Source organism: Sitodiplosis mosellana, unplaced genomic scaffold (assembly GCF_009176505.1).
Source record: "Sitodiplosis mosellana isolate CC-2019 unplaced genomic scaffold, AAFC_SMos_1.0 Smas_scaffold_11, whole genome shotgun sequence".
Taxonomy (NCBI): domain Eukaryota; kingdom Metazoa; phylum Arthropoda; class Insecta; order Diptera; family Cecidomyiidae; genus Sitodiplosis; species Sitodiplosis mosellana.
Window position 1 is genome coordinate 2,515,715 of NW_022595253.1, and position 24,770 is coordinate 2,540,484.

Below are 24,770 nucleotides of genomic sequence, written 5' to 3' on the forward strand. Positions count from 1 at the left end.
TCGATGTGCCCAATGCAAAATCTTCCAGAAAGACTCTCTGCTTTTGTGATACAACAAAAACGCGATCTACGATTCAATAATAAATCATCTATACGAAAAATATTTTGTTCTCTCGGTACGTGATTTTTGTTTCATTTCAACTTTTGATGTTTCACATGAGTTTGCTCGCTTGTGAACGCCATTAAATTCCATTAATAAAATTCACGCTGATAATTGAAGAAGAATTAAATGGAAAAATAAAGTCGCCTGCTGCAAAAAAGAAGAGCATTGATAACAACAAAAATGAAAATACAAAGAAGAAGAAGATGATGAAAAAAACCATTAAAATAACGATTCACTCAATCACATTGACGAACGCATTGCCAATTTCGAAAATGTAACGAATCAATGTGCTGCTTTAAATATTCAAAATCGATGGCAAACAACATCAAAAATCATTTTGCTCTTTTATTGGATTATTGTGAGAACAACGGTTGCCAACGGCCATTTAATCATTTCGAATATATTTTCACTTGCACACTCATCGTAACGATTGATTGACCTTTGGCTAGCGACAAAAGTCTATCATAGATTGTCTGCCTAATCTGAACTACTTTCAACTTAACCGTCTGCTTGGTAGTTCACACAGTTCACAGTCTAACGCCGAATTCAAAGGCAGACATTTGTTTACAAATTTTATTTTTGTTAAAAAAATTATCAATTCGACTAGTTTTTTTCTTCAAATTTCAACTGTGAGTCTATGGCATAGAATGAAAAAAAGAGAAAAAGAAAAACCTGAAAATAGTATGCAAAATTGATTCAAATCTCAAAATAAAATTAAGATTTTAAGAAAATCGAAATAAAATAATATTTTTGCAAGAATTTTATCGAGAATAGTCTAATTTTCTTTTTAATTTTAAAAAAATGAATTGTTGTGACAGAAAAGTGTTCGTTTACATTATCGATTGCGATGCGGCGCACAGGGTTGCCTCGTACTGCGTCCACATCGGCAACGAACCGCGTGTAAACAAAGCATATTTGATATGACCCTGCAGAAGCGGTGATGTGACACTCTCATTTGTGACAACAACAAGTTGACGTGTGTTGTCAAAACTTCGCATACACAGAGCACACAATTAAAAGTGCAGATATAATTTACACAATTTTATAGGGCAAAATACCTGGTGTCTTTCTGAGCGATTTACTAAGGTCGGCGTTCCAACTATTTGCCTGCACTTTGACAAACAAGCAAAACACAATTTTTACATCAATTGCAAGTGATTGTTTTTGTAGCATTTTCACGTTAATCATACGGCATAAAACACAAAAAGATGGGTGAGTCAACATTAGAAAATATTGCAAAGAGTGTTAGATTGAGGTATCGAATCTTGTCGAGTGTTCTTCTTTTTGTTGTGGAATTCCATGTAGCTCAATATGGATCGCATCGTCCGTTTTATCCACGTCACATTTGTCCACTACACTTGTCAATTTTATCGGCGAAGAAAATCGATTTATTTGTATTTTTTTTTTTTGTGTATTCCAGGTGGATTGTTCAGCTATTTCCGTGGTTTACTGGGCTCAAGGGAAATGCGCATACTGATCCTAGGCAAGTAACATATGAAAACAATAACAGAGTAAACAAACGGACTGTAACATGACAAGTGTTTTGTTTGATCACAACAATGCAACGTTAGATTGCTATTGCATGTTAAAAAACCGTTCATTTGTTTTAACAATATGTTCACATTGCAAACATGGCCTATTTTGACTAATCTCACATTTTTTTTCGTGCGAAATTTAGGTTTGGATGGGGCCGGTAAAACCACAATTTTATATCGTTTGCAAGTCGGTGAGGTGGTAACAACAATTCCAACGATCGGGTTCAATGTTGAGCAAGTGACGTACAAAAATTTGAAATTTCAAGTATGGGATCTGGGTGGACAGACCAGCATTCGACCATATTGGAGATGTTACTACAGCAATACAGACGCAATCATCTACGTGGTGGATTCGGCGGATCGCGATCGAATAGGCATTTCCAAAGATGAACTGTTATACATGTTGAGAGTGAGTGCTAGAAGCTGAAGAACGGTTGCTTCGGCAAATTGTCTTAAATTCGGTCATTGAACCTACTAATTGATTTTGTCCCGTTTTTTTTTTTTGCAGGAGGACGAGCTTGCCGGAGCGATCTTAGTCGTATTAGCCAATAAACAGGATATGGACGGTTGTATGAGTTTAGCAGAGGTGCACCGAGAGCTCGGCTTGGACGCTCTGAAAGATAGAACATTCCAAATATTCAAGACGTCAGCCACGAAAGGCGAAGGTTTAGACGAAGCGATGGATTGGCTTTCAAACGCACTTCAAGCTAGAAAGTAATCCACATCACAGCACGCAATCCACGTATCAACAGACCACGAATTGCCACCCGTGCAACCGAAGCATAAGACCGTTTTCATACACACGATTAATGCATTCAAACAATGAAAACGAAATGGAAATTCAATGTGTATTGTCCGATTAATAAGTATAATAATGATGAAAACTAGCACCCAATGACTTAAGATATATTTAGCGAGTGAAACAAAGAGATAAAAACAAAAAAAAAACGATGAAAATGATTTGCAAGAAAAAGAACATAAAACATTTGATTCATTTGTATAATGTATATTTTCAAAAGGAAACAAAAAACAATTTAAATGTCCCCAAAACTATTTCCTATAACTAAAAAAATTAATTTATATGAAATAAATCTTGTAACGAACTTGTAACAAACGCTTGATACGCTTTTTTGTGTTGTTCTTTTCTTTCCACGATGATGATATAATCGTTATTTTGAAGTTGGAAATGTTATCAGTTGGAATCCGTCGTGACGACGAAAAAGAATTCATAGAAAAAGGAGGCGTTCATCTACATGTGAAATACGATCAAATTCTTTGTTGCTCCATTGAATGTCGTAAAGCACACAGAAGCTTTGTTACTGCCAACGTTTAAAAAATGAAAAAAAAAACCACAACTTCAAATATTTGAGTTTGATCAGCATGCCTATTTCGCTTTTGTCAGTCAGAGCGAGCATGAGCAGCATTAGTTGAATTCAACGAAATACAATATATGAGCAACGGATCGCGCGCACACACTGTGTGACACATAATGCCAAAGGAAAATTGTACAACGTACGAACAAATCGAAGCGAAGCGAAGCGAAGCAAAGTTAAAGACACACATGCATGCGGTTGACGTAGTCGGAGAGCGAACGAGAGAACGAAGCACCAAATATCGAAATATCCACACCATACAATCGGTTCGCTGTTCATCGATTCCGTCGCAACGGATAGTGCTGTACGAGCGGTACAATAGTTCAGTCACATTTGCTATTACAAAAAATTTCTGCGTTTTTGTTTTTGTTGTTGTTCTTTTTTTTCCAATTCGTTGTGGTGTTTAAAAGTATCTACTATGTTGTTTCTAGTGAATTGATTCGCTAAGAGGTTTGTTTTCATTGGAATTTGCATGAAATTCTAAAGAAATCTCGCATCGTTCGATTGAAATTGGTTGAAGCGTTGGCGTTCCAATCAGAAAAAGGAATGCCAGAAATTCGGTTTTGGATTCAATGAAAGTTTTTGTGAATAAAGTTAAATTGAATGAATGTAGATGAATAGAAAATGAAGCATTTTTGAGTGATAGTTGACAATGGATTTAATATTTTTTGTCCAATCAATGACGGTTTGTTTGAAAACAAGCGCTCGCACACTCGTTTTTCCGTCAAAACTTTATCAAATTTTCCATTGTGTCACAACAATTGTGTGAAGCGTTGATTGACGAAAAACCAATTGTATTCATTATCTTCGATCCGCTTGAGCAAAATTCTCGTTGGTGTCAAGCAATAATTCATATACGCGCTTTGGACTGTATTTAGAACAGTTTTCTGTGTCACTGTAGTGGATAAAATACCCAACCAATGAAAGAAGTGAAGGAAAAAAAATGATGTTTCGCTGTGTGACACTCTCTCAAATGATCGATTTTGATGTTTGCATATTTTGATTCGGAATGAAAAATTGGATGGTGCCGAGTGTGTTCTTGTGTATATAATGTGAATGGTTGTGTGGATTGTGTACGGTGTGCAGAGTGCGACATCGCGAGATTTTATGAATTGTAGTAGAAAGCAGCGGTTATCTCGCATGCTGGCCGAGACTGAAAGAGTGACAATAACATTACATTCGAATAGGTAATAATAATCGACATCAACAGCAACAACAACAACAACAACAACAACAACAAAAATAACCGTCAATTTGTGTTCAACATCAGAAGAGAAAAATCCGTTGTATACGCAACCGACAACAACAACATTTTCTGTCTCATTCTCCGATCACCCTGTCTCTCTCTCTCGCTCTCTCTCGCTCTCTCTCGCTCTCTCCCGCTCTCGTTTCGACGACTCTTTTCATAACAACTGAGCCCAAAACATTCTCTCTCTCAAACATACACACATACCGTCCGAACAGAGAGAAAGAGTTCATTTCATTAGTTCTGTTTCTGGCTTTAATTCATTCCATCGCATTTCGTTTTGTGCGTTTTTTTGTTGTTGTCGTTTTTCAAAAGCATTTTTCTATTCAAATACATTCAAAAAAAAAAACATACGGCAACCGACCGACCAACCGTCCGAAGCGATTCGAATAAGCTGCGTTCTTGTTGTCGTACGTATCCGCCGCCGTCGTCGTAGTCGTCGCTGCTGCTCTATGTCTATGTGTATTCGTTTGTTTAATACTACAAAAGCATGTCACTTTGTACACATACTCTAGCGTGTAGTTAGCAAAGGCAGTAAAATAAAATAAAATAAAAAACGAAACAGATTGAAAAAGAGGAAAAAAAAACATTGGAATGCGAAACATAAGAAGTGGCAACGTTGCCTTCGTAATACAATAAAAAAAAAGCATACAGAAATAACAACAACACAACGACGGCCGTTCAGCGTACGTATAGGTAGCCAAAGAGGGAGAGAAAGAGAGAAAGAAGCTGAGAAAAAAAATACTGTGGAATTCAATATGGCCGCGGCGCAGAGTGACTTTATGATGTTAATAAATGCAATGTGAGTCGTTTTTTTCCTTCGGCCAATGTGATTGTGTATTTCTCTTTTTTTCATTCGAAATTCGTTGATGTTGTTGTTGTTGTTGTTGGCTCTCGATCATTTTATTGCCATTGCAGTGTGCGCACATGACGCGAATGCATTCTGAATCAACGCGCGCGAGTCCAATTTCAATTGAATATTCAGCAACAAAAGAACGAATTATTTAAAGGATTTTTCATTTAATCGTTTTTTTTTTCTTTCAATTATTTCAAATCCGCAGACACACATCGATATTTGAAAGGGGAAAAAAATGCGCATATTTGTAACCAAAAACTTCAATGAAAGAAAGCAGAGCAAATAGAAATAAACAGTGAAATAAATATTAAAAGGCAACAAAAAAGTTCAGTGTGGCAGTAAAAAAAATACGTCAAATTGCAAGTGAGAAAAAAGGGAAAAAGGAGCGTGATCGTGCCGAGAGCGCACAGTGTGTGTAAATGGCAGAGTTTATATTTTATAAATAAATGTAGTGGAATTTCGCAGTTGAACCATATCCGAAACAACGAAGAAGAAAAAATATCGCTGAAAAGAAAAGCAAAAAAAAAGAACTAAATAAATTCGCCAGTTCGTGCCAGTGTGAGAATTATGCAAAAATGACTGTCTGAAAAATATGGATGGCATCGCATGCGGAATGTGAGCGTAAAAATTCGGCATGAAAATAAATCAAGCGAATGAGTCAAAGCTCTCCGATGAATTTCTGCCGTTGCCGTTGCTACTACTGCCGCTACTTCTGCTCTTGATCAATCGGCTATAATATTATTTTCATTCTTGGTTACACTTTTTTCTCTTCGCTTTTCTAAATTACTCGTTTTTTTTTCTGGTGGTGTGTGTGTGAAATGTTCGCGAGGTGAAACCAAAGTCTAATATTAAATATGCGCAAATGCTGACACTCGACGAAAAATTCGTGTAAATTGTGCAAAGTGAATAGCCAGTGAAATCCAAGATTTTCACTGTGTAATTTGAATGTTGTTGTTTTTTTTTTTCATTGCATTACAATTGAGCCAAGTAGTTGGCCTTTTATGCAAATCAGCGGAAAAAACAGTTACTGTGTGTAAAGTGACAAAGTGAGAAAAGGACAACAGCGACAATTTAAAAGCCGACGAAAATTTTTTGTGCGCGTTTTTTAGTTTCGTTTGTGTGTTGAATCGACTTGTGTTGCTGTCGCTGCCCTTCTGATAACGGAATAAACGGCACGAGTGAAACGAAAAGAAGGAGTAACTGCGATACACAAACACAGCGGATTAAAGTTATAATATGCCAAATATACCACCGAGCAATGTAGATCTTCCCAATGGCTGGGACATCGCAAAAGACTTCGACGGCAAGATCTATTATATTGATCATGTCAATAAAAAAACTACCTGGATTGATCCCAGAGACAGGTTTGTCATCAATGAAATTAATCATATTTTTTTTGTCGTCGCTGTTTCTTTCTTTCATTACATTCCGACTTCTTGAACATTTTCTCATTCATTCCGTTTGGTTTGCATTCGACGCTCTCACTACTACACTTAGTACACACACACACACACACACACACTCGATTAAAATGAATGCATTCGCTTGACCGCTTTTGTGTGGTGCTGGCTCTCGCGAAATGCGCGCCGACCGACTTGTCGGAATGCGCTGCATATAAATTATGACAAATATAGGTCGATTGCAATTTTAATCGCAGGAAATTTTCTCTAGTTGTGAGAGTACAAAAATCCGAGGAGAAGAAGAAAAATCCGATATAAGGAACAAACAGCCGTCCACGACTTGCACAATGCACATGCATGTGTGCCGATTTTGTTTTTTCATTAGTTTTTGAATGAATGAATCGTTTCATTGAACGAGCGGCGAATCGAATGGAAACAAATTGCTTCATTTGTGCGCACGATACACGCGACCAATCAACTAAATCAATATTTGCAATTCATTCGGAATTTGAACGTTTCTCTCCATCCCTGTCTGTGTCCGTCGTTCTCTGTCGACAGTGTTTCGCCATTAATCATAAATAAGTGAATGATTTCGGCACATGGACTACTGTATTTTATTTCAGTGTAACGCAATTAAAACGATTCGGAATGTGTGTATTTTTTTCTGCGTCTCCAGTGACTCAGTTTTTAAATTTTGCCTCGCGGTCGAGAATTGAACCTCTTCGCTACGAACATTTAAACAAAGCAGAAAAAAAAAACACACACTGATGAAACTCAATTCAAGTGCTATATAGCCTTCAAAACAATTACGGTTGTTCGCAAAATCGCGCAAAAGAAGCGCGCACATGGCTCCCTTTTTTCGATACCCATTAACCGAATCCTAAGAATAACTGCATCTGTCGTTTTTCTTGCGATAAGTAATTTCAGTTGAGCTTGTATTAATGATGTTTATATGCACCATATTGGCTGGTCGGCTTGAAATGTGCCTTTTAAGCCCAGTACAAAACGAAGATGAATTGATGGAATTTCGCGCTCTCTTACATTGAAAAAAAAAAAACGTGAGTGCATACAATTGCTTACATTGTATTATGGCAACAGAATATTTTTGTGTGACGTCAAAAAATGTTTTCTTCTTTGTTTCCATTTCAAACGGGAGTTGACCAGAGAGTGGTGTAAACGCGCACACAAGAGAGAGTGAGTTGTTGCGCGGCTGAAATTGAAAACGAACGAAAAAAAATAATAAAAAATGAGTGTGCCAAAATGGTCAACATGGACCTAGAAAGACGACCATTTTTGTTGTTGTTGAGATGATGGAAATAAACAGAAGAGCAAAGAATATACAGACGGAGAGAGAGGGAGAGAGAAAATAATAGGGCAAATAAGAAACCGTAATGATTGTGTGCATATTATACAATGGCGAATGGAATGGAATGAGCAAGGCGAGTGTGGTTGAATCGTGCGAGCAAAATTAAATACAAAGATGTTATCAACACTGTTTCGATGACAATTTTTCGTGCTTATGGAATTTGACACATATTTTTTGTGCTGTAGCTCTATCTCTTCTTTTTATTTGGAGTTGAATTGGTGTTCTTGAGGCGCAAATGTGCGCGCGCGTGTGTGCGAATGCTCACTTGCGCGCCCGTTTGCGCTTGTTCTACAATTTATAGATAGAGTTCGTTATTTACGTTTTCTTTAAACGAGGCAATAGGACACAAATTATATGGTGAACGTTGGCGATAAATTCAGATCATTCAATAATGCTGCAGCCGTAGCGGCAGCAGCAGAAGCAATGAGCTAGTATGGCTGGCTCGTTCCGAATTGGCTTGTGCATACGACAAATTAATTATAATTCTTTCTTTGAACTAGCATTTAAATTAATTAATTCAAACGAAACGGGGACAAATCAAAGGAATGTAATTATATTTAAATATGTGTTGTTGTGTGTGACGTCAAAAGTATGTGTGTGTGTGTGTGTGTATTCTCGTCCGACGATGACGTCCAATGGTTTCTTTTCACTCACTGAAGTGACATGAACATGAAATGATATCAATGCCAATCGGAATTAGATTTTTTTTTAATGGGCTGAAAAGTGATTTTTGTTGTCCACTTCTAAGAACTAAAAAGGCGCAATGGTTCAAACAGTCGCACCACTGTATATTTGAATCGACCGCTTATTGACGCCTAGATACTGATCACCGACAATTCCATAGGCAGAATGATGGGAAAAAAAATAGACAAAGCATCATCATTTTAATCAGTTATATCATTTTCATTTTGAATCATAAGCAGTGGAATGATTCGTAATGGCTTTTGAATTGCTTCCAAGTACTCGTACGAACGATAAGAATCATTGTTCAAACACACAATGACTGAGCTTTGTTTTGGCTTGCGAGTTATCGACCAAATAGAATGAGGGAGAGAGAGAGAAAAGCTTTATAATCGTATAAATTTTATTTGATTTTCATTGTGTGGTGAGTGTGTGTGTATGTGTGTGTGATATTAAACTGGATTGATCTATAAATAAATCACACATCATAAATAAAACCAGTCTTCAATCGAGTTTTTTTCTTTCTCTCTTCCATGGAATGTAATCATAACGCATGTTGTTGGTGTGGCCATTTCATCTGCAAATGCCTTTGGAACATAACAATTTTTTTGTTTATTTCGTTTTTATCCATATACAAATGTAAGCATTTAATCATAAATAATCTGTAACTATGTAATCAGCGCATGAATATAAAGCAAAAGATCTTGTGCTCTCTTCGCCTCTCCCGCCCGTGTCGCAACTGGAGTGAAATATTATTATAGAAGAAGTAAGCAGAAAAAACTACACACAACCAGCGACTAGATGAAACGAAATGCTTAAGGAATGTGTGCTTCTGCTATGTCGTCGTCGTCGTCTTCGCTGATCGCATTTGTTGTATTCTTCTTCTTAAACCGTTTAATAAATGAATCCACGCGCACCGCATTTGCTTCGTATACCGATTTATTTGGTTGGTTTTTTTTTCGTAAACAACATTGAATTTGTTGGTTGGTTGAGAGTCGGTGTTTAGTGATTTTGTACTCGAATACTTGATGGTAGCCATTCTTCTGCCTCTCTGATGCTCTCTCACTCCCTTGATCTATGTACCGAAAAAAAAGTATTCATATTTAACCAGTAGGTAATAGCATACATAAACTGGGAAACGTGTTGGTATGAAATAATCGGTGCGCGTTGCTCTTGCTCGTTATTTCTTTCTTCCTCTCTATCCCTCTACCTCTCGGCATGTCTTTCGTTTCAGTGTTATCCACATTTTTGTGAGTGTCTCTCTTACTCGCACCAAATATGCCTGGCAGATTGCGCGTGAATAACTTTCAAGTATTTATCTATTATGGTTATTATTGCCATTGCTTGTCGCTCTTTTTCTCCTATCCACATGTACATGTGAATCTGTTGGTGCATGTGTGTCTGTGTGTCTGTGTATGTATAAGATTGTTGATGTACGTGTGCCGTTGGCACTCACCGTCCACACACCGTACATTGTACACACAAACTTGATCGAGCCCCAATCATTCCTATATGTATGTACCGTACACCACAGAAAACAGACGAGGCCTCGATCACTTGAAAAAAAAAATGCGCTACGTTTACGTGTTGGTCACATTCCATTCCTATTTCATTTATCTGTTCTCTTCTCGCTGTGGTTTCGTTGTTGTTGTTGCTCAATTTTATTTTTAACATGTTCGTTTACGTTTGCATTGCGTGTTCACTGTCTCTTTTGCTCCACCGACACCTTCATCACCACCGCTGCCATCGTCGACAAATCGAATCATCGACTATGTGCACATTGAAGGCGCGCTACAAACCAATGTGGAAATTATCCAAAATGAAAAAAATAAATAGTCATTTATACTTGCCATGGTTTACGTAAGCGTTGCTTTTTTATGTGCATTGCGAACAATGTTGTCGCATGTTTCATAGGTCTATGACCACTTTTTTTCCCTTCTATTCATATGCTGCGATGCTGAAGCTGTTGATGCCAATGCGGCTTGATTTACTATCGCGCGTACATTTCGTGTTGTAGCCAGAATACGTTAAATTTCATTCGGCCAGAATTTACGCAAACTTTTTTCGTTGCCATCGTTAGGATCGGCGTTTTTTTTCTCGAGGCAATGGATAGAAAATCCCATGGTGATAGAGAGAGAAGGAGAGAGAAAAGTGTACTTTTGAGTATATAAAACACAACCTTTTACGAGGTTGCGTTCGCAAGAGAGATGCAGTAGAGAGACATGCACCTCAATTTGCTTTAACTGTCCCGATGCACACTCACACAGAACTCGGCTCGGATTGTCCCCATGCGAATGGCAAATGATGGTCAGCCAACTAGAATTAAGAAATGACAACGAAAAAGAAGAAGAAGATGAATCCAGTTTCGATTGAATAATATGTGTTTTCACCGCTTTGAATTGAACACATTCTAACTTAACTATGTAATTGGATTTGTGCTTTTTATTTCTGATAAAACTGATCTATATAACATGATCATCGTTATTGCTTACGGCCGGATCGAATACGTAATCACTGAACGTGTTTGGATTTCATTGTGACAAGCCTTTTGGCTTCAGTTGACGACCAAAACGAAATAGTAAACAGAAAAAAAACACAAGAAACAACAAAATCCATTGTGAATTCCACACATGTAAATGGAATTCCCGTCGTTATGATTCGCACAAACACACTCACACATACAATTTATGAACTAGAAAAACTTAAAATGGGTGAGTAAGAATTTTTTACGAAAAAAATCGCCGAAAACCGATAAATTTCGCTTCTATATGGCTCATTGCTTTTGATGTTCGAACATGAAAACAGCGAATGATCTTAGATAAATATTTGAGCAATCGATATATCAAAACAACTGGCCAATCCAGATGGATACACAACAAAAAAACATGCCACAATTTATTGTATGCCATGCGATAATTTTCGATTTTGTATTGACATACTTTCAAGTGTAGCGCACCGAATCGTTTCGGTCGTCGTCATCGTTGTCGGACACTGACAGCCAAACATTGATTCAACTGACGGGGCAGACCATTAATTCATTATCTTAAATTGACAATGGCAATTTGTCTCTTCGAATATAGAACCGTTGTCATTTTTTGGCTCCGGCCGAGAAAAATTACATTTTCGATCTTTGTCATTCAAAATATACCTATATATTTTCAAGTCGGATAGTTTAAGAAAGAATGGAACGACAGAAGAAAAAAACACCAAACCGTATTTATATTTGTACGCAAGAATGAAACCGGATATATAAGCAAAGCATGCCATTTGTTTATTGCAAATATAAGAAAAAGAGACTTGATATTGTGTTATTATGTTGCTGTAGATCGATTGGCCCGAAAAAATAATGAAATTGCCAATATTTGTGCTGTGTGTTTCAATGTAAATAGGGGCCATTTCATACAAAAAACGAAGGAAAAAAGCATACCAAACGAAGAAGCACACACGATGGGCAAATGCAATATTTGCGCATTTCAAAATGTTTTGTTGAGCGCTGCTTGATCGGCAAACTTGATAATTTTCCTCGAATTAAAATTCCGCGCAGTTGACGAGAGGGAGAAGCGTGTGTGTGTGTGTGTGTGTGTGTGTGTGTGTGCGTGTGCGCTCAAAGCGAATGAGAGACAACGGGCTAATGGTTGGTGATTCGATGAAACCGAGCAAATTAAGTGAATAACGAATATCACAATTTGTGCATTCACAATGCGGCGCGCAATCCAACTAAAAATACACTCTTTATTGAGGCATTTTGTCAACGAAAACCATTTATGTTATCTATAAAATAGTTATGAAGAACGTGCGTGCTTCGGTTTTTCTTCCCTCTCTCTCGCTCATTCGCTCGCTTGCTGTTTTTTTTTTGCAATCGAGACACAGAATGAATTGTCTACAGTGTACAGTCTACGCATAAAAATCGGTTGCGTACGAGAGGAATTCCATTTTGCGCTTAAACATTTATGTGTGTCTGCTATTTATTTCTTCTTCTTTATTTTTTGTCGAAAGGCGTGGGCTTTATGATTTGTGAGAAAGAAATATTTTGCATACCGGCAGATATATTTCCACAGCCACAAGATCCATGCCGAGCCAAAAATTAAAACGAGACAGCGTCGAGAGGAAGAATGAGAGACAGTGCAAAAAGACGCAGCGCACACAATCTGGCCGCACCGCATGACAAGATGAAAAAAGAGAAACTATTTTCGAAATGCACCTTGTGCTTAAGCGAGTTGATTCACGCATTTTTCTATATATGCAAAGTACTTGGTGTGAAACTTAATCGTGTAATCGCCTCTCTTCACCCATCCACACACAATTGTTGCTGTTGTTATTTTAATCGACTCACAGAGCTCCGGATCACTTTAAATGAAATGGAATGGCTCTTCGGAATGGGCAAGAGAGCGGGCGATCGACCGAAGAAGCGTTTACATGTTTGCAGGTAAATTACAAGTGCTGGAATGTCTGAAATGTAAATGAACTTCCTGTAATTAGGAAGGTGAATAATGTGCGTCTCATTCCCCTGCCTTTTTCATGTTTCTCATTTAATTCTCATGTTCCTGCCTACATATCGCTCAAAGTCATCTTCTAATTATGTATTTCTCTCTTCATCTCTCTTGTTTTGTCTCCCATTCTCGCTGTATCTCACTTTGCTCTGGCTACAATTGCTTGCCCATTCGCTTGCTCGCTTCTCTTCTTCTTTCCTCGCATCTCTTCGAGGCTGTGATTGCGAGAGAATGTGAGCTCTGTGAGCACAGAGAGATAATGAGCAATTTTTTTTTCCTTCCAAATTCCAAAGCCAGTAAATAGTTAATCAATTATGGTTGCATTTTTCTGGCACGTAAAAAACGCCTAAAGCCATATCAAGTAAAAGAGTAATTTAAGTGATGAGATTAAGTCTCGCTGTCTTCTCTCTCTCTATCTCTGCGTTTCGATGCTGCTTATGGGAAAAAAAGAAGGCATTATTTATTGTGCATTATTTTGAGTTTTACTGCAGATTGGTTGTTGGCAATTTAATCGCTCTGCGAGTCTCTCTCTCTCTTTCTCGCCTTCTCTTTCACTCGTCATCATTTGCTCGCTCACTCAATAAGCTCATCAATATTTTAGTTGTTGTGAGTATTATGTTCCAACCGATAGAACCGGTTGAATATGTCGATAAAATATTTTTCGTTGATATTATTGTTGTTGTTGTTGTTGTTGTTCATCAAGAAAAAAAAAATACTTAAAAAATGCGATAAGACATAAATGTTTCGTGCCCTGAGTCACACACCGGGCCAATAAATTTTTGTACGAATTCAAGTGGACGGGTGTGCGCGCGACCGATCAAGTTTGCCATCAAGTACGTTCGCTCATATTAATGGGTGCACCCGAAAAAAAAAACACAAACACAAAGAACTTTGATCGTAATGCGATGATAAAGACGGTTGAGCGTAGCAGCAGCAATAACAGCGAGAAAAAAAACTACGCGCATTTTGTAACTAAGGCAAGTAAATCGGGCGAACGCATCGTGCCACCGTGTTTTTTTGTGGAATGTCGAATGAATGGAATGTAAACGGCTTGTGAACGAGGCAAGCATAGCACAAAGCATTCGTTTAAATCATATCCACATGAAATGATCGGCTTCTCGCCATTCCCTACAGCTATTTAGAGGGATTGTGGCAGATTGAGACCAGCAAATCCCATCGTTTGACATTTATTTCAAACAAACGATACCAAACAAATATGTGGAAACCAGCAGCAGTAGCAGCAGCAGCAACAACAAAACTGAAGTGGACTTTTTTTGTTGTGCTCAAATTTCAAAGTTTTTGATAAGCCTCTCTCAATGTGTGCCCATTGTGTGTTTTCAACGGAGCAAAACATTCCATTCCATTACGAACTCCCCGATTTCGAAGCGATCGTGTATCGAGGCAACAAGCAGCAAGTAGCTATAAAATGGACATAATACACACAGACACGAAACAGAGAGGCAAAACACAAGCGACAAAGACGAGAGAAAGAGAGAAAATGTGAATTGAACGCAACAGCCGCAGGTTACGCATATCTCTTGCTCTCTGCATAACGAAATATTTTTACCGAAACTAATATCCAAATGTGGCCCGGCTGTTTTCACATAGGCCGAGGGCAAATAAATGCCACAGCGCAGCAACGGGAATGTGAGTGCGAGAGCAAGAGAGAGAGAGAGATAGAGCGAATGACAGACAAACAGAGAAAGAAGGAACAGTAAAAAAAAACACACACACACAAAATATACGGCCGATCAAAATCGTTTATTTTTGTTTTTATTTCTGTTTCTAGAGAGTTGAAAAATCTCAACATCTGCTGGAATGTGTGCGCATATTTTTGTGAGAGATTCTCTTTCGGTTGCCTGTGCGATCAGCTCAAGATCTGGCTGAATGTCTCTCGCTCTCTCTCGCTCTCTTTCTCTCTCTCTCTCTCTCTCTCTCTCTCTCTCGAACATTGTGGCCCGTGTGTATGTGAATATGCGTTAGCTTGTGATCTGTCGGCGCGCATGACTTCTGATACGAAAAAAATGTGTGTTTCGGCAGCAGCAGCGGCTTTTATGATCTCGATTTTATAAAACGGATTTTTCTCTCCCTCTCCCTTTCTCGCTCGCTCAACTTCTTACTTCACTGTGTTTGTTTTTTTTTTTTCCGCTGATGTTTATTTGCTTTTTGAGCTGGCTTTTATGTCTCATTAATCATGTCGTTTGTGTGCAGAGAATGACGTACAATTCTTCCTTGTAAATTCAAGGACTGTACTAATAAGCAAATTGCCATTCGCAACTACCCAGCGCACACGTTCGCTCTCGTTCGTTTTCTTGCTCGCTCAAACCAGAATGTGTGTACACCGTACATATGAGCGCCAATCTATCTCTCGTCATTTGCACATGTCAAATCTATGAAGGAAAGGAATTTTCCGAAATAAGAGCAAATCGCTGCGATTAGACATCTCTGCGACGTTTGTGTTTGTAATTTTTTTTTTCCAGTTTCAGATTCAGATTAGCATTCAAATCTAATCAAATTGTTTACAATGGAATTCCCTTGAAGACAGCCACTGGCCTTGAAGACAGCCACTGACCGCATAGAAACACACACACTTTCCCAATCGATCGTGGGCATTGTGCAATCCAACAATGTTTTGAACTCCAAATAACTTTCAACAACATTTTACAACAAAGAAACAAAAAAATCGATAATCGCTTTCGATGCATTTTGCATGCGTAATCAATTTTTGCATTCCGTTGATAAAAATGTCTGTGTGTGATTATTCCATTGATATCCCTAATTGGATTGGGGTTTTGCGCATAAATGTGCGATTACGTCCCCATATATTCAAATGCATCGCACCTCGAATTGAAATATTTTATGCAAAAGTCATCACAAAATTAACAGAAAAAATTCCACAAGCCAGATTCGATGTGTGATGAAATTCAAAACATGCATAAAAATAAAATAAAATGTGACCGCAAACATACGCAGATTATATTGTGTGTTTTGATATAATGCGACTTGATTTTATTTTTCTGTCGTCATATTTCATCTGCCAAAGTGAATATTGTCACGTTTGCCACTCTGTTCATCGTCGGCTTCGCCGAGTTGGAAATCATCGCTTCAGTTGTGTGCTATGCTGCGTTTTGTATTTTTTGTAACTAATTTTTCAATGTCTGCATACCAGAGATTCATTCGCGATAAGTATCATTTCCAAATTAGCCGAATATGCTTGATGCAGCTTAATTCACACGTGAAGTAACAACAACAATCGATGAGGCGGCTGCATATCACCGTGTAGCACTCTCATCTCTTTCTCTCACTCTCTGCTCACAGAAACGTTCGTGTTGTTTGTTGTTCCATGTAAATGTTTCATAGACCAAGAAAAGAAATATTTGATTACTTAATCAATGTGTAAATATGGCAAAAAATAAAATTGTAATGTGAAAATGTACATCTCGACTACTCAGTGTATTATTATAGTACGATGTGTAGATCGCGCATGCGCACGCCTCATCACAACTATACTCACTATGTTGCTGTACTTTACAATTTCAGCTCGGTTAAGTTGAGTTGAGTGTGTGTGCGTTGCCATTTTTTTTTAGGTTGAATGTGTATAAACAATCGCATTCCATTGCTTATCGCGCGGCCTTTTTGTTTTTTCTTGCCTCGCTTTTCTCTCTCCTTCAACCGCATTCTTTTCACACTTTGATTGCGATTACAAATCGCAGAAGCGTATTTTGATGGGCGCTTTTAATGCGTAGTCTATAGTTAGATTCTTTTATTATTTTTTCTTCGTCGTCGTCGTCGTCGTCATCGTCATCTTCTTCTTCACTCTGAAAAATTGATTGGTTGCATTTCGGTCGCTTGACCTACAAAATTCTCTCAACGAAAACCATTTTTCCACTCCGAAAATCCCGTTCATAAATTATTTTCTTATATTTTTTTTTTCGCTGTTGGATGGCCGTCATTGAGCCATCATCTGAGAGCAAACGTCCGAACGAGAGAAAGAGAAAAAAAATGAGCATTCTTGAAATGCCTGACTGTCACTTGCTATAGAGTAGGTGTTGAACATCCGAAAATGTAGTTCTTTTAAACGAAATGCTATCGCAAGACAGGTTCAAAAGCAAACAACCCGAGAGAGAGAGAGAGAGAGAGAGAGAGAGAGAGAGAGAGAGAGAGAGAAAGACATAACGCGAGGGAGAGAGTGCGATAAATCTAATGAGAGCGAAGAGAAATAAACAAAGTTTATTTGAAAACGCACTCCAAAATGTTACAAAAAGAACTGAAGCTGATGTTAATATTTACAGGAACGCTTTGAATGGTTGATTTCTAATTTTTTTCTTCCAAAAACGCTTCGAATAATAATTAATTGCTTATAAGCAATTAAATGTGTATTTTGTCAACATTGGACACTATCACGCACCGGACCGCACTCTAAAATGGGAACCAATTAAATGAAAAGAGAAGACTCCACTAATGAGACCATTAAGTTAATCCATTAGACGGCAGTGGTGCTGCTAGCGAACGAAACTCCTGTTTGCCATTGTTTCTGAAAATCAACAGAAAACCAAAATTCACACAATCCAAAGGCCAATGTCTTGTCGTTCCTTTGTGCGACGGAATACACAACGGAATTCGTGTATGAAATGAAATAGTATAAGAAAGAAAAAACCATTTCGACAAAATATATATTAAAATTCAGACATAAAATGTTTTACGGCCGTTTAAAAAAAATTGATGCGAAATGGGTTCGGTTTCGCATGAAATAGATTCAAATGAAGAAACAGAATAAATGTATAATATATGCGCACCGAATGCTACCATTAAGAATTTCACACAGCCAGCGGGAAAAAAATGCCGAATCAGAGAAAAAGATTCGCATTGGAAGTGTCCGGCAATTATTACAACGAAGAAGAAGAAGCAGCAGATAAAACAAAGAGTTGCAAACACAAATCGGCTTACACACTGTTGTAGAATTTTCGTGGGCGGCAGAGATTGCCAAAGCAATGAACTGGCTGAAAATACAATTGCTTTTGGCGAATTTCTCGGAAAAAATTCTATCGTTATTGCTGTTACTTTACACTTCTTTTTCCATTTCTCTCTCTCACTCTCTCGCTCCTGCTGTCGCTGTATGACAGTGAATCAGAAGCAGCAACAACGTCGACGGTCGTACAATCACATTACAAATAAAACAGCCGCGGCAAAAAAAATTGGAATGACTGAGTGTGCTGTTTCGATTCAAATATGAGAAACAGGAACAGCGGCACAGACATTTGCTCTTCTATCAAACAATAATAATATATATTTTATAAATAAAATGAAATTGATGCCATCAACAAAAAATTCTCTGTGTGTGATGTTATTGCCGCTTCTTTCGTCGGCGAATGGATTTTTCAACGAAATAATTTATGAATTATTTTTGGATGCGCGCGAACGAGACAGCTGTGTTTCTCTTTGTAAAACGATGAAAAGGCACAATTAAATGCAAAAGCAATAAGCGAACATGTAAAAACAATTAGTTTTGTGGAGATAGAGATGGAGAGAAAGAGAGAGAGAGAGATGGTAGTGCATCGACGCAGGTGCAGAGCCCATGAGATTGCATTTTTTGTGCAAGCGACAATATAAAAAAAAAGCGGAGCAACAACAAAAACACATATAGACACACTATTGAAGAAAAAACATGATTCATAAATTTGTTGAAGAAAAAGCGCAGCAGAAAAATCCGATTTGAATATGAGAACAATGTAATATGTGGTAGAAAATATGTATCGAAAACGACAAGCACTTCCGCTGAAAGTTGATGTGGCAGAAAACAAGATTTTTGCATGTTAAATTCCATGAAAATGGCCTGCGAATCGAGATTAGAGCTTAATTTTCACATTGCATACACGAGACTATCTATAACTCAGTGTCGGGTGGTGTTGTTCACCTCAGATCTCATTCTCTTGACTCATTCTCTGCGGTGCTTCTGTTCTCTCTCTTTCTGTCGTAGCTACTCAGTTGCTGTGCGCTGCAATTTGCCACCACATATTTGTTTCTCTCTCTCTCTCTCGCTGCTTCTCTTCTCGATAAACGTGTTATACAGTGATTTGCGTTCCGGTTTCATTTCTCCTTGTCGTTAGACAAATGGCTTTTTCTCTGCATCTGCATCGAGATGGATGCAGGTGAAGGCGAAATGCACAAATTTATGAGCCCTTCCATGTGACAACGAATGAAGAGAGATCTATTGCAAAGCGGAAACATGAATTCATTTCAATATTTACTTTTTCTTAAATGACAATCAAATAATTCTCCTTCTTTTTTGATTTGCTTACAGGTACACAAAACCACAGACGTTTGCCGACTGTGTCGGTGACGAACTGCCGTTGGGATGGGAAGAATCTTATGATCAAATCATCGGACGATATTATATCAATCATTTTGATCGTGAGTGTTTTACTTCCCGACTTTTTGTTCCTATTTGAAGTGTTTTTTCCACCTTTTTTAACCGTTTAAACGAAAATAAATAATAGACTGAATGCTATAAGAAGTTTCTATTCACACATTTCTTTCTTTTTCTCACTCTCTCTCTCTCTCTCTCTCTCTCTCACACACACAAAAAAAAAACAGAATCAACACAATTGGAAGATCCGCGACAGGAATGGAAATCGATTCAGGAACAAATGCTGCGGGAGTATTTATCATCAGCACAGGATCAGCTTGTAGCCAAAAAGGAAATTTATGATGTGAAAAATCAACGGCTTCAACTGGCCGAAGATGAGTACAACATGCTGACGGCAATGGCAGCTAGTCGCAGTAGTTGTAAGTGTGAAAACAACTTTGTTTTCGCTCTCGAATCTCTATTACAATTATTTTCTAATTGTTTTTTCCCGCAGTGTATTCATCGAGCAGTAGTTCAATCAGTATGCGACATGATCCGGAATTGTTGAAGGCTGAATTGGCGATGGCAAGGGAGAGAGTGCGACGACTAAAACGCGAACTGCTTCAAATCAATTCCGACATAACGTACACACAGCGTGGCGTCGACACACTGAACAACGTCGAACAGAAATTGAATGCTCACGAAAATGGTTGCTACAACATTACAGAGGTCCAAGCGATCCGCGAGGAAATGGTGAAAGTGCAAAAGTCATTGGTGTCCGGGGAAAAAGTGAAGGATGAACTGATGCGAAGCTTAGCCCAAATCAAAAATGAGCTGACGCGACAACAATACTGTGATTCAAACAGTGATTATTCGGTGTTTATGCAGAATGATAAAATCTGTGTGGCATCGCAAACGGATCTGTGTGCAGAGAATTTGAACGGTGGAGCTCGATTTGCCGAAATGGCCAAAACCAAATTCCAATACGATGAATGGCGAAAGCATATCAAACAGTTGCAACAGCAATTGGCCGATCATGTGGATAAAATTGAGCCCGGCCAATTGGAATCCGATAAAGATCATTTGTTGTTGATACAAGAGAAGGAACAGTATTTGAAAGAGTTGAGAAGCATTCCATCGGCGACCAAGTCCACCACCGAAATTGTAAAAATACAAGAAGCGTGTCGAAAACTCGAAACCGATTTGAAAAATGCCTACGAATTGTCCAACAAATGCATTGCCGATCGGTTGCGATTGCATGAAGAGAAACAGGTATTGCTGCAACAGCTGCAAGACGCACTGAAATCGACAAAGATGCTCGAAGAACGCTTGAAATCGTTCTCATCGGGTAGCACATTTTCAATTAGCTCTGGCTCAAGTTTGGGTTCACTGTCAACGGCCAGCAGCAAAAATTCACTCAGTCTCAGTTTCACGGATATCTATGGCGATCCGCTGACGACCGATGGCCAAGTTGATATGCTCGATTTGCACCGTCGCACCCAAAGAATATCGCATCCGTCAGAGGTGTCACTGTCACCACGAAGCAGTCTCTCAGTGGAAACACCACCTGCTTCACCGATGAAAGAGAATGTCACCGACGAACCAACTTATGAAAATACAAAATATTTCCCCTTGCCATCAACATCGCAACAAGAGTTGGACTCGACCGTGTTTGATTGCATGCGTTTGGAAGAACGACTGCACGAACTGGAGTGGAAACAATCGATGGGTATGAGCATCGCACCAAATGCAGCACCATTGTCACCGATTTATGAAAAGCCATCTCTTTTGAATTTGCCACAACAAGCGGCCATCAGTAGGGCATCATCGGCATCAAACACACGTTCCGTTTCAGCGGCCGTTAGCAATGAATCAGTTGCTGGCGATTCAGGAGTGTTTGAAGCATCGCGAGCAACGTTACCGGGTCGCGAATCAGCTCAAGTGCAAATCGGTTTGAAATACTCGAAGACCGATAACACAATTCACATCTCGATCGAACGAGCCCGTAATCTGCATGCACTCTGTCTCTCAAATAAGTGTCAAGTGTAAGTGCAATTGATTTTACATTTGACTTCAGAATGTTGAAAATGTTTCAACGCTTCAACCAATTGAACCAAAAACGAAGTAAAATAAACGATTTTAACTTGTTTTTTCTTCTTCTTTGCAGTTATCTCAAAGTCGCGCTGCTACCAAATAGTCAACAATCACTGAGAACGTCACTCGCTAGCGGTGCATTGTTGAAGCCAGTTTTTGGCAACTCGTTCGCCGTGCCGATACCATTGAACAAGCTTTACACGAAAACACTTCAAGTCAATGTGTTCAGTGTTGTCGGTCAACGAGAGGAGATTGTTGTAAGTTGTCAACTTCACTTTTTTTTCACCTTCTCTTTTTCGTTATCTTTAATTAAAATCAAACTTTATTTCGCTCATTGCAGGGTTGTGCGCAAATCAGTTTAGCCGAATTCAATTCCGAAGACTCAACCATGAAATGGTACAACATTTTGAGTTTCAAATCGATGCAAAACTTCGATTCACTAGAGGGTGGTGTCAGCAGTGGTTGTAAGGAAGAATCGTCGGATGAGTCAACGATCATTTCATCGCAAACGTCGACATTGACACGTGATCAAGGTCAAGATGGCATTGCATCGTCTTTGGTTGATGAATTGGGCGAAAAGCTCACACTGAACGACGATGAGGATGAGCAATCAAACTCAGGCGAGAATGAGAACGGTGATGAAGGCAGCAGCACAACTGAAGATCTTGAATCGACCGAACAAATGCTAGCCAACTACATCAAAGAAGTGCAAAATTTCAATGTGCCAACAGCAACGGTTGACAAGGAGACCAATACAGAATGCGCATTTCCACCGGAAAAATCACGTACTCGTGATCGATCATCGCTGCTGTCGAATTCGTCGTCATCAAAAGAACTGGATTCAATTGACGAACGAAGCGTGAAGCGTTCACAAACATTCTCACCAAGTGCGGTTGTTAGTAAATCTCGTTATGTTTGCCGGTTAAACCGAAGCGATTCCGATTCAGCGATGCACTTTGCCACCGGAGGCCATGGTCTGAACTACAATCAATTGTCGGTTCAGAATCCATTCCATCGTGGAGCCGTCGAACGGCGTTCGCTTCGTTTCCACAACAAAGTCCCAAAAAGTGTTTCAACCAGTAAGTTTCCTTTCATTTATTTTTTACTCTTCGATGAATTTTTTGAAATTAAACTCTATTTGGAGCATAGGATAAAGAACCCATGAAAAAGTATATTGGAAGATGATCGAGACTAATTTATGCCATTGTTTTTTCTCCATAGAAATGTTGCCAATACCTCGAACTAGTCTTGATTTGGAGTTAGATTTGCAGGCTCAACACACAAAATTGGAAACGCTCAACGACGAAATCGAGAAATTAAAGAATTTAAAATCGAAATTGGAGCAAGCGGTCGATTCAAAAGATGGTAAAATTGCTGCATGGGCAGTTGAAAATGAAGACTTTCAACGATTGGTTGAGAATATTGAAACAAACAATACACCAGAAGACCGCAAATTGAAGAAACTCTTGCACAAAACATCCAAGGAAATTTACAAACTGCGTAAAACTCGTTTGCCAAAGGGACAACCAGACATTGCATCATTTAAGTGAGTATTTGTTTTGTTTTCGGAATATTTTTTTCTTCTTAAATTGATAGTTCGATTTTGCATTTAATGCTACCATTTCTTGGAAGAGCCTATTTCTTCGGCATTTCTATTTTTATTATTATTTTTTTATTCGATGTCATTTTTATTTGATTAAATTAAATGCTAATCGCACATTATCTAATTACAGAGAAAAAATGGCCTTTTTCACTCGCAAAGGATTGCCTGTACCTGATTTGCCAACCGATTTGGTATTGACCGAAGAGCCGGAAGAATTTTCGATGCCCGCCACACCACCATCGTCGTCAACCAATTCAACGCCCAACGAATCAACACCGAATCCAAGCGATGAATTCGGCACGGGCGATCAAACGAAATCAAACAGTCGTTTTGAATACGTGGTTGATCGTACATACGGTGTTGAAGTTTGATTCCGTTAAAGAAATCGTGATGTACAAAACAAAATGGAAACACACCAAAATGAATTGGGAACCGAGAGTTGTTGGGTTGACAACAATTTCGATCAAGCAGAAGCGCGTGTACAGCCAAAATGAGTTGGCTGATTTCTTTGCATACAAACAAATGGAAATGAATGGGCATATATTTTCCATGTAGCTCAAAATACCCGCCAACAAAATGCATGAAGGTTTTTGTTTGAATAAATCATGAAATATTGAAGGAATCGTGCAATATCAATCAAAATTTTATGATTAGGTTTCTGTTTGTCATTAGAATCACAATTTATTTTAGAGTAAAATTGCCGAACACATTCATAACAAACGAAACAAAAATCACATTCATCGGACAATCAAACAAAAGAAATACCACCATATTAAAGAAATGCATCTTTTAAAAAGTCGCACAATCTGAGAAAAGAACAACGCCATATTAATTGATAAAAAAAAAAGAAATGTTCAACAATCGAACCGAAATGTTTTTTTTTTGTTTTCGATTTTTTTTTTATTTTTAATAATTTATCTTCTTCTTCGTAAGAAAACCAAATATAAATATTATATAAAAATATACTCAATAAAAGATGAGAAATGTTAAAATAGTTTTAAGCTTTGATTTAGGTTTAGTGTGAACATTTTGCTTAAGTAGACTTAGAATTGAATAGCCTGATTGAAGTAGCCATTTAACTTGCAACAATGTTGGAAGACTTATAACTTATGCTCGAACAATGTTTGATGGAAAACAAACCTCCCCCCATATCGAACTAATTATTTTTCGCTATCATGTAAACAAATTTTTTTTAAACAAATGTAAACAAAGTGCCTTTTTGATGGAAAATTATCAACATCGTAGAGAAAAACCTCCCAAGTATTTTAATCATTGGAATATTTTTTTATACAGTTTAACAAATTTTTGAGAGAAAAGAAAGAAAAAAACAAATCATGGAAGCAAAATTCACCGGAATGTTATGTAAATAAAAAAAACATTTTGAATTTTATTAACAAAATTTATTTAACACACGAACAAGCACAAAATCCTATAATATTTTTTGCCTTAGCTATCGTAATTAATTTGTTTTAACTAAATTTAGATCGACCTACGTGTTTGAACAATGAACATTGTAAAAAAAAACGATTTTTTTGTATTAAGTTTGAATGCTGGAATGAATGTTGCGAGAAAGGATAATGCAGTCTATGAATTCAACACAAAATTCGCTGTTGGATAGGTCATGTGTAATTCAAATAAAAAACAAACACAAATACTGATGTTTCAGTGGATCAATATC

The 24,770-nt window shown here is 38.1% G+C and overlaps 2 protein-coding genes across 6 annotated transcripts; both read left to right on the top strand.

Annotated features, from left to right (window-relative positions):
• The first annotated feature begins 1,049 nt into the window (after positions 1 to 1,049).
• LOC129567285 (ADP-ribosylation factor-like protein 1) lies at positions 1,050 to 2,751 on the top strand. Its single transcript, XM_055443990.1, has 4 exons — positions 1,050 to 1,314; positions 1,523 to 1,585; positions 1,781 to 2,046; positions 2,146 to 2,751. Exons 1-4 carry the CDS (start codon positions 1,311 to 1,313, stop codon positions 2,353 to 2,355), a joined length of 543 nt encoding a protein of 180 aa, XP_055299965.1. The 5' UTR covers positions 1,050 to 1,310; the 3' UTR covers positions 2,356 to 2,751.
• Positions 2,752 to 3,114: 363 nt separating this feature from the next.
• On the top strand, positions 3,115 to 24,766 carry LOC129567286 (protein kibra). 5 transcript variants are annotated; one of them, XM_055443991.1, is made up of 10 exons: positions 3,281 to 3,460; positions 4,772 to 5,058; positions 5,318 to 6,476; positions 19,351 to 19,460; positions 19,644 to 19,835; positions 19,910 to 21,440; positions 21,563 to 21,746; positions 21,830 to 22,568; positions 22,711 to 23,035; positions 23,223 to 24,766. In XM_055443991.1, the coding sequence occupies exons 3-10, from the start codon at positions 6,349 to 6,351 to the stop codon at positions 23,461 to 23,463; spliced, it is 3,450 nt and encodes a 1,149-aa protein (XP_055299966.1). In that variant the 5' UTR covers positions 3,281 to 3,460; positions 4,772 to 5,058; positions 5,318 to 6,348; the 3' UTR covers positions 23,464 to 24,766. The 5 variants fall into 5 exon arrangements, with proteins under 5 accessions (XP_055299969.1, XP_055299967.1, XP_055299966.1 ...); XM_055443993.1 differs by lacking the exon at positions 3,281 to 3,460 and adding an exon at positions 4,366 to 4,666; XM_055443994.1 differs by lacking the exon at positions 4,772 to 5,058 and having other exon boundaries at positions 3,115 to 3,460.
• The last annotated feature ends 4 nt before the right edge of the window (positions 24,767 to 24,770 follow it).

Excerpts from the sequence above, each read along its gene's own strand:
- LOC129567285 (XM_055443990.1), top strand. Across the intron at positions 1,586-1,780 it reads AATGCGCATACTGATCCTAG|GTTTGGATGGGGCCGGTAAA; the intron begins GCAAGTAACATA and ends TGCGAAATTTAG. Across the intron at positions 2,047-2,145 it reads AACTGTTATACATGTTGAGA|GAGGACGAGCTTGCCGGAGC; the intron begins GTGAGTGCTAGA and ends TTTTTTTTGCAG.
- LOC129567286 (XM_055443994.1), top strand. The coding sequence starts at position 6,349 with ATGCCAAATATACCACCGAGCAATGTAGATCTTCCCAATGGCTGGGAC. Across the intron at positions 21,747-21,829 it reads GTCAACGAGAGGAGATTGTT|GGTTGTGCGCAAATCAGTTT; the intron begins GTAAGTTGTCAA and ends CGCTCATTGCAG. Across the intron at positions 22,569-22,710 it reads CCCAAAAAGTGTTTCAACCA|AAATGTTGCCAATACCTCGA; the intron begins GTAAGTTTCCTT and ends TTTTCTCCATAG.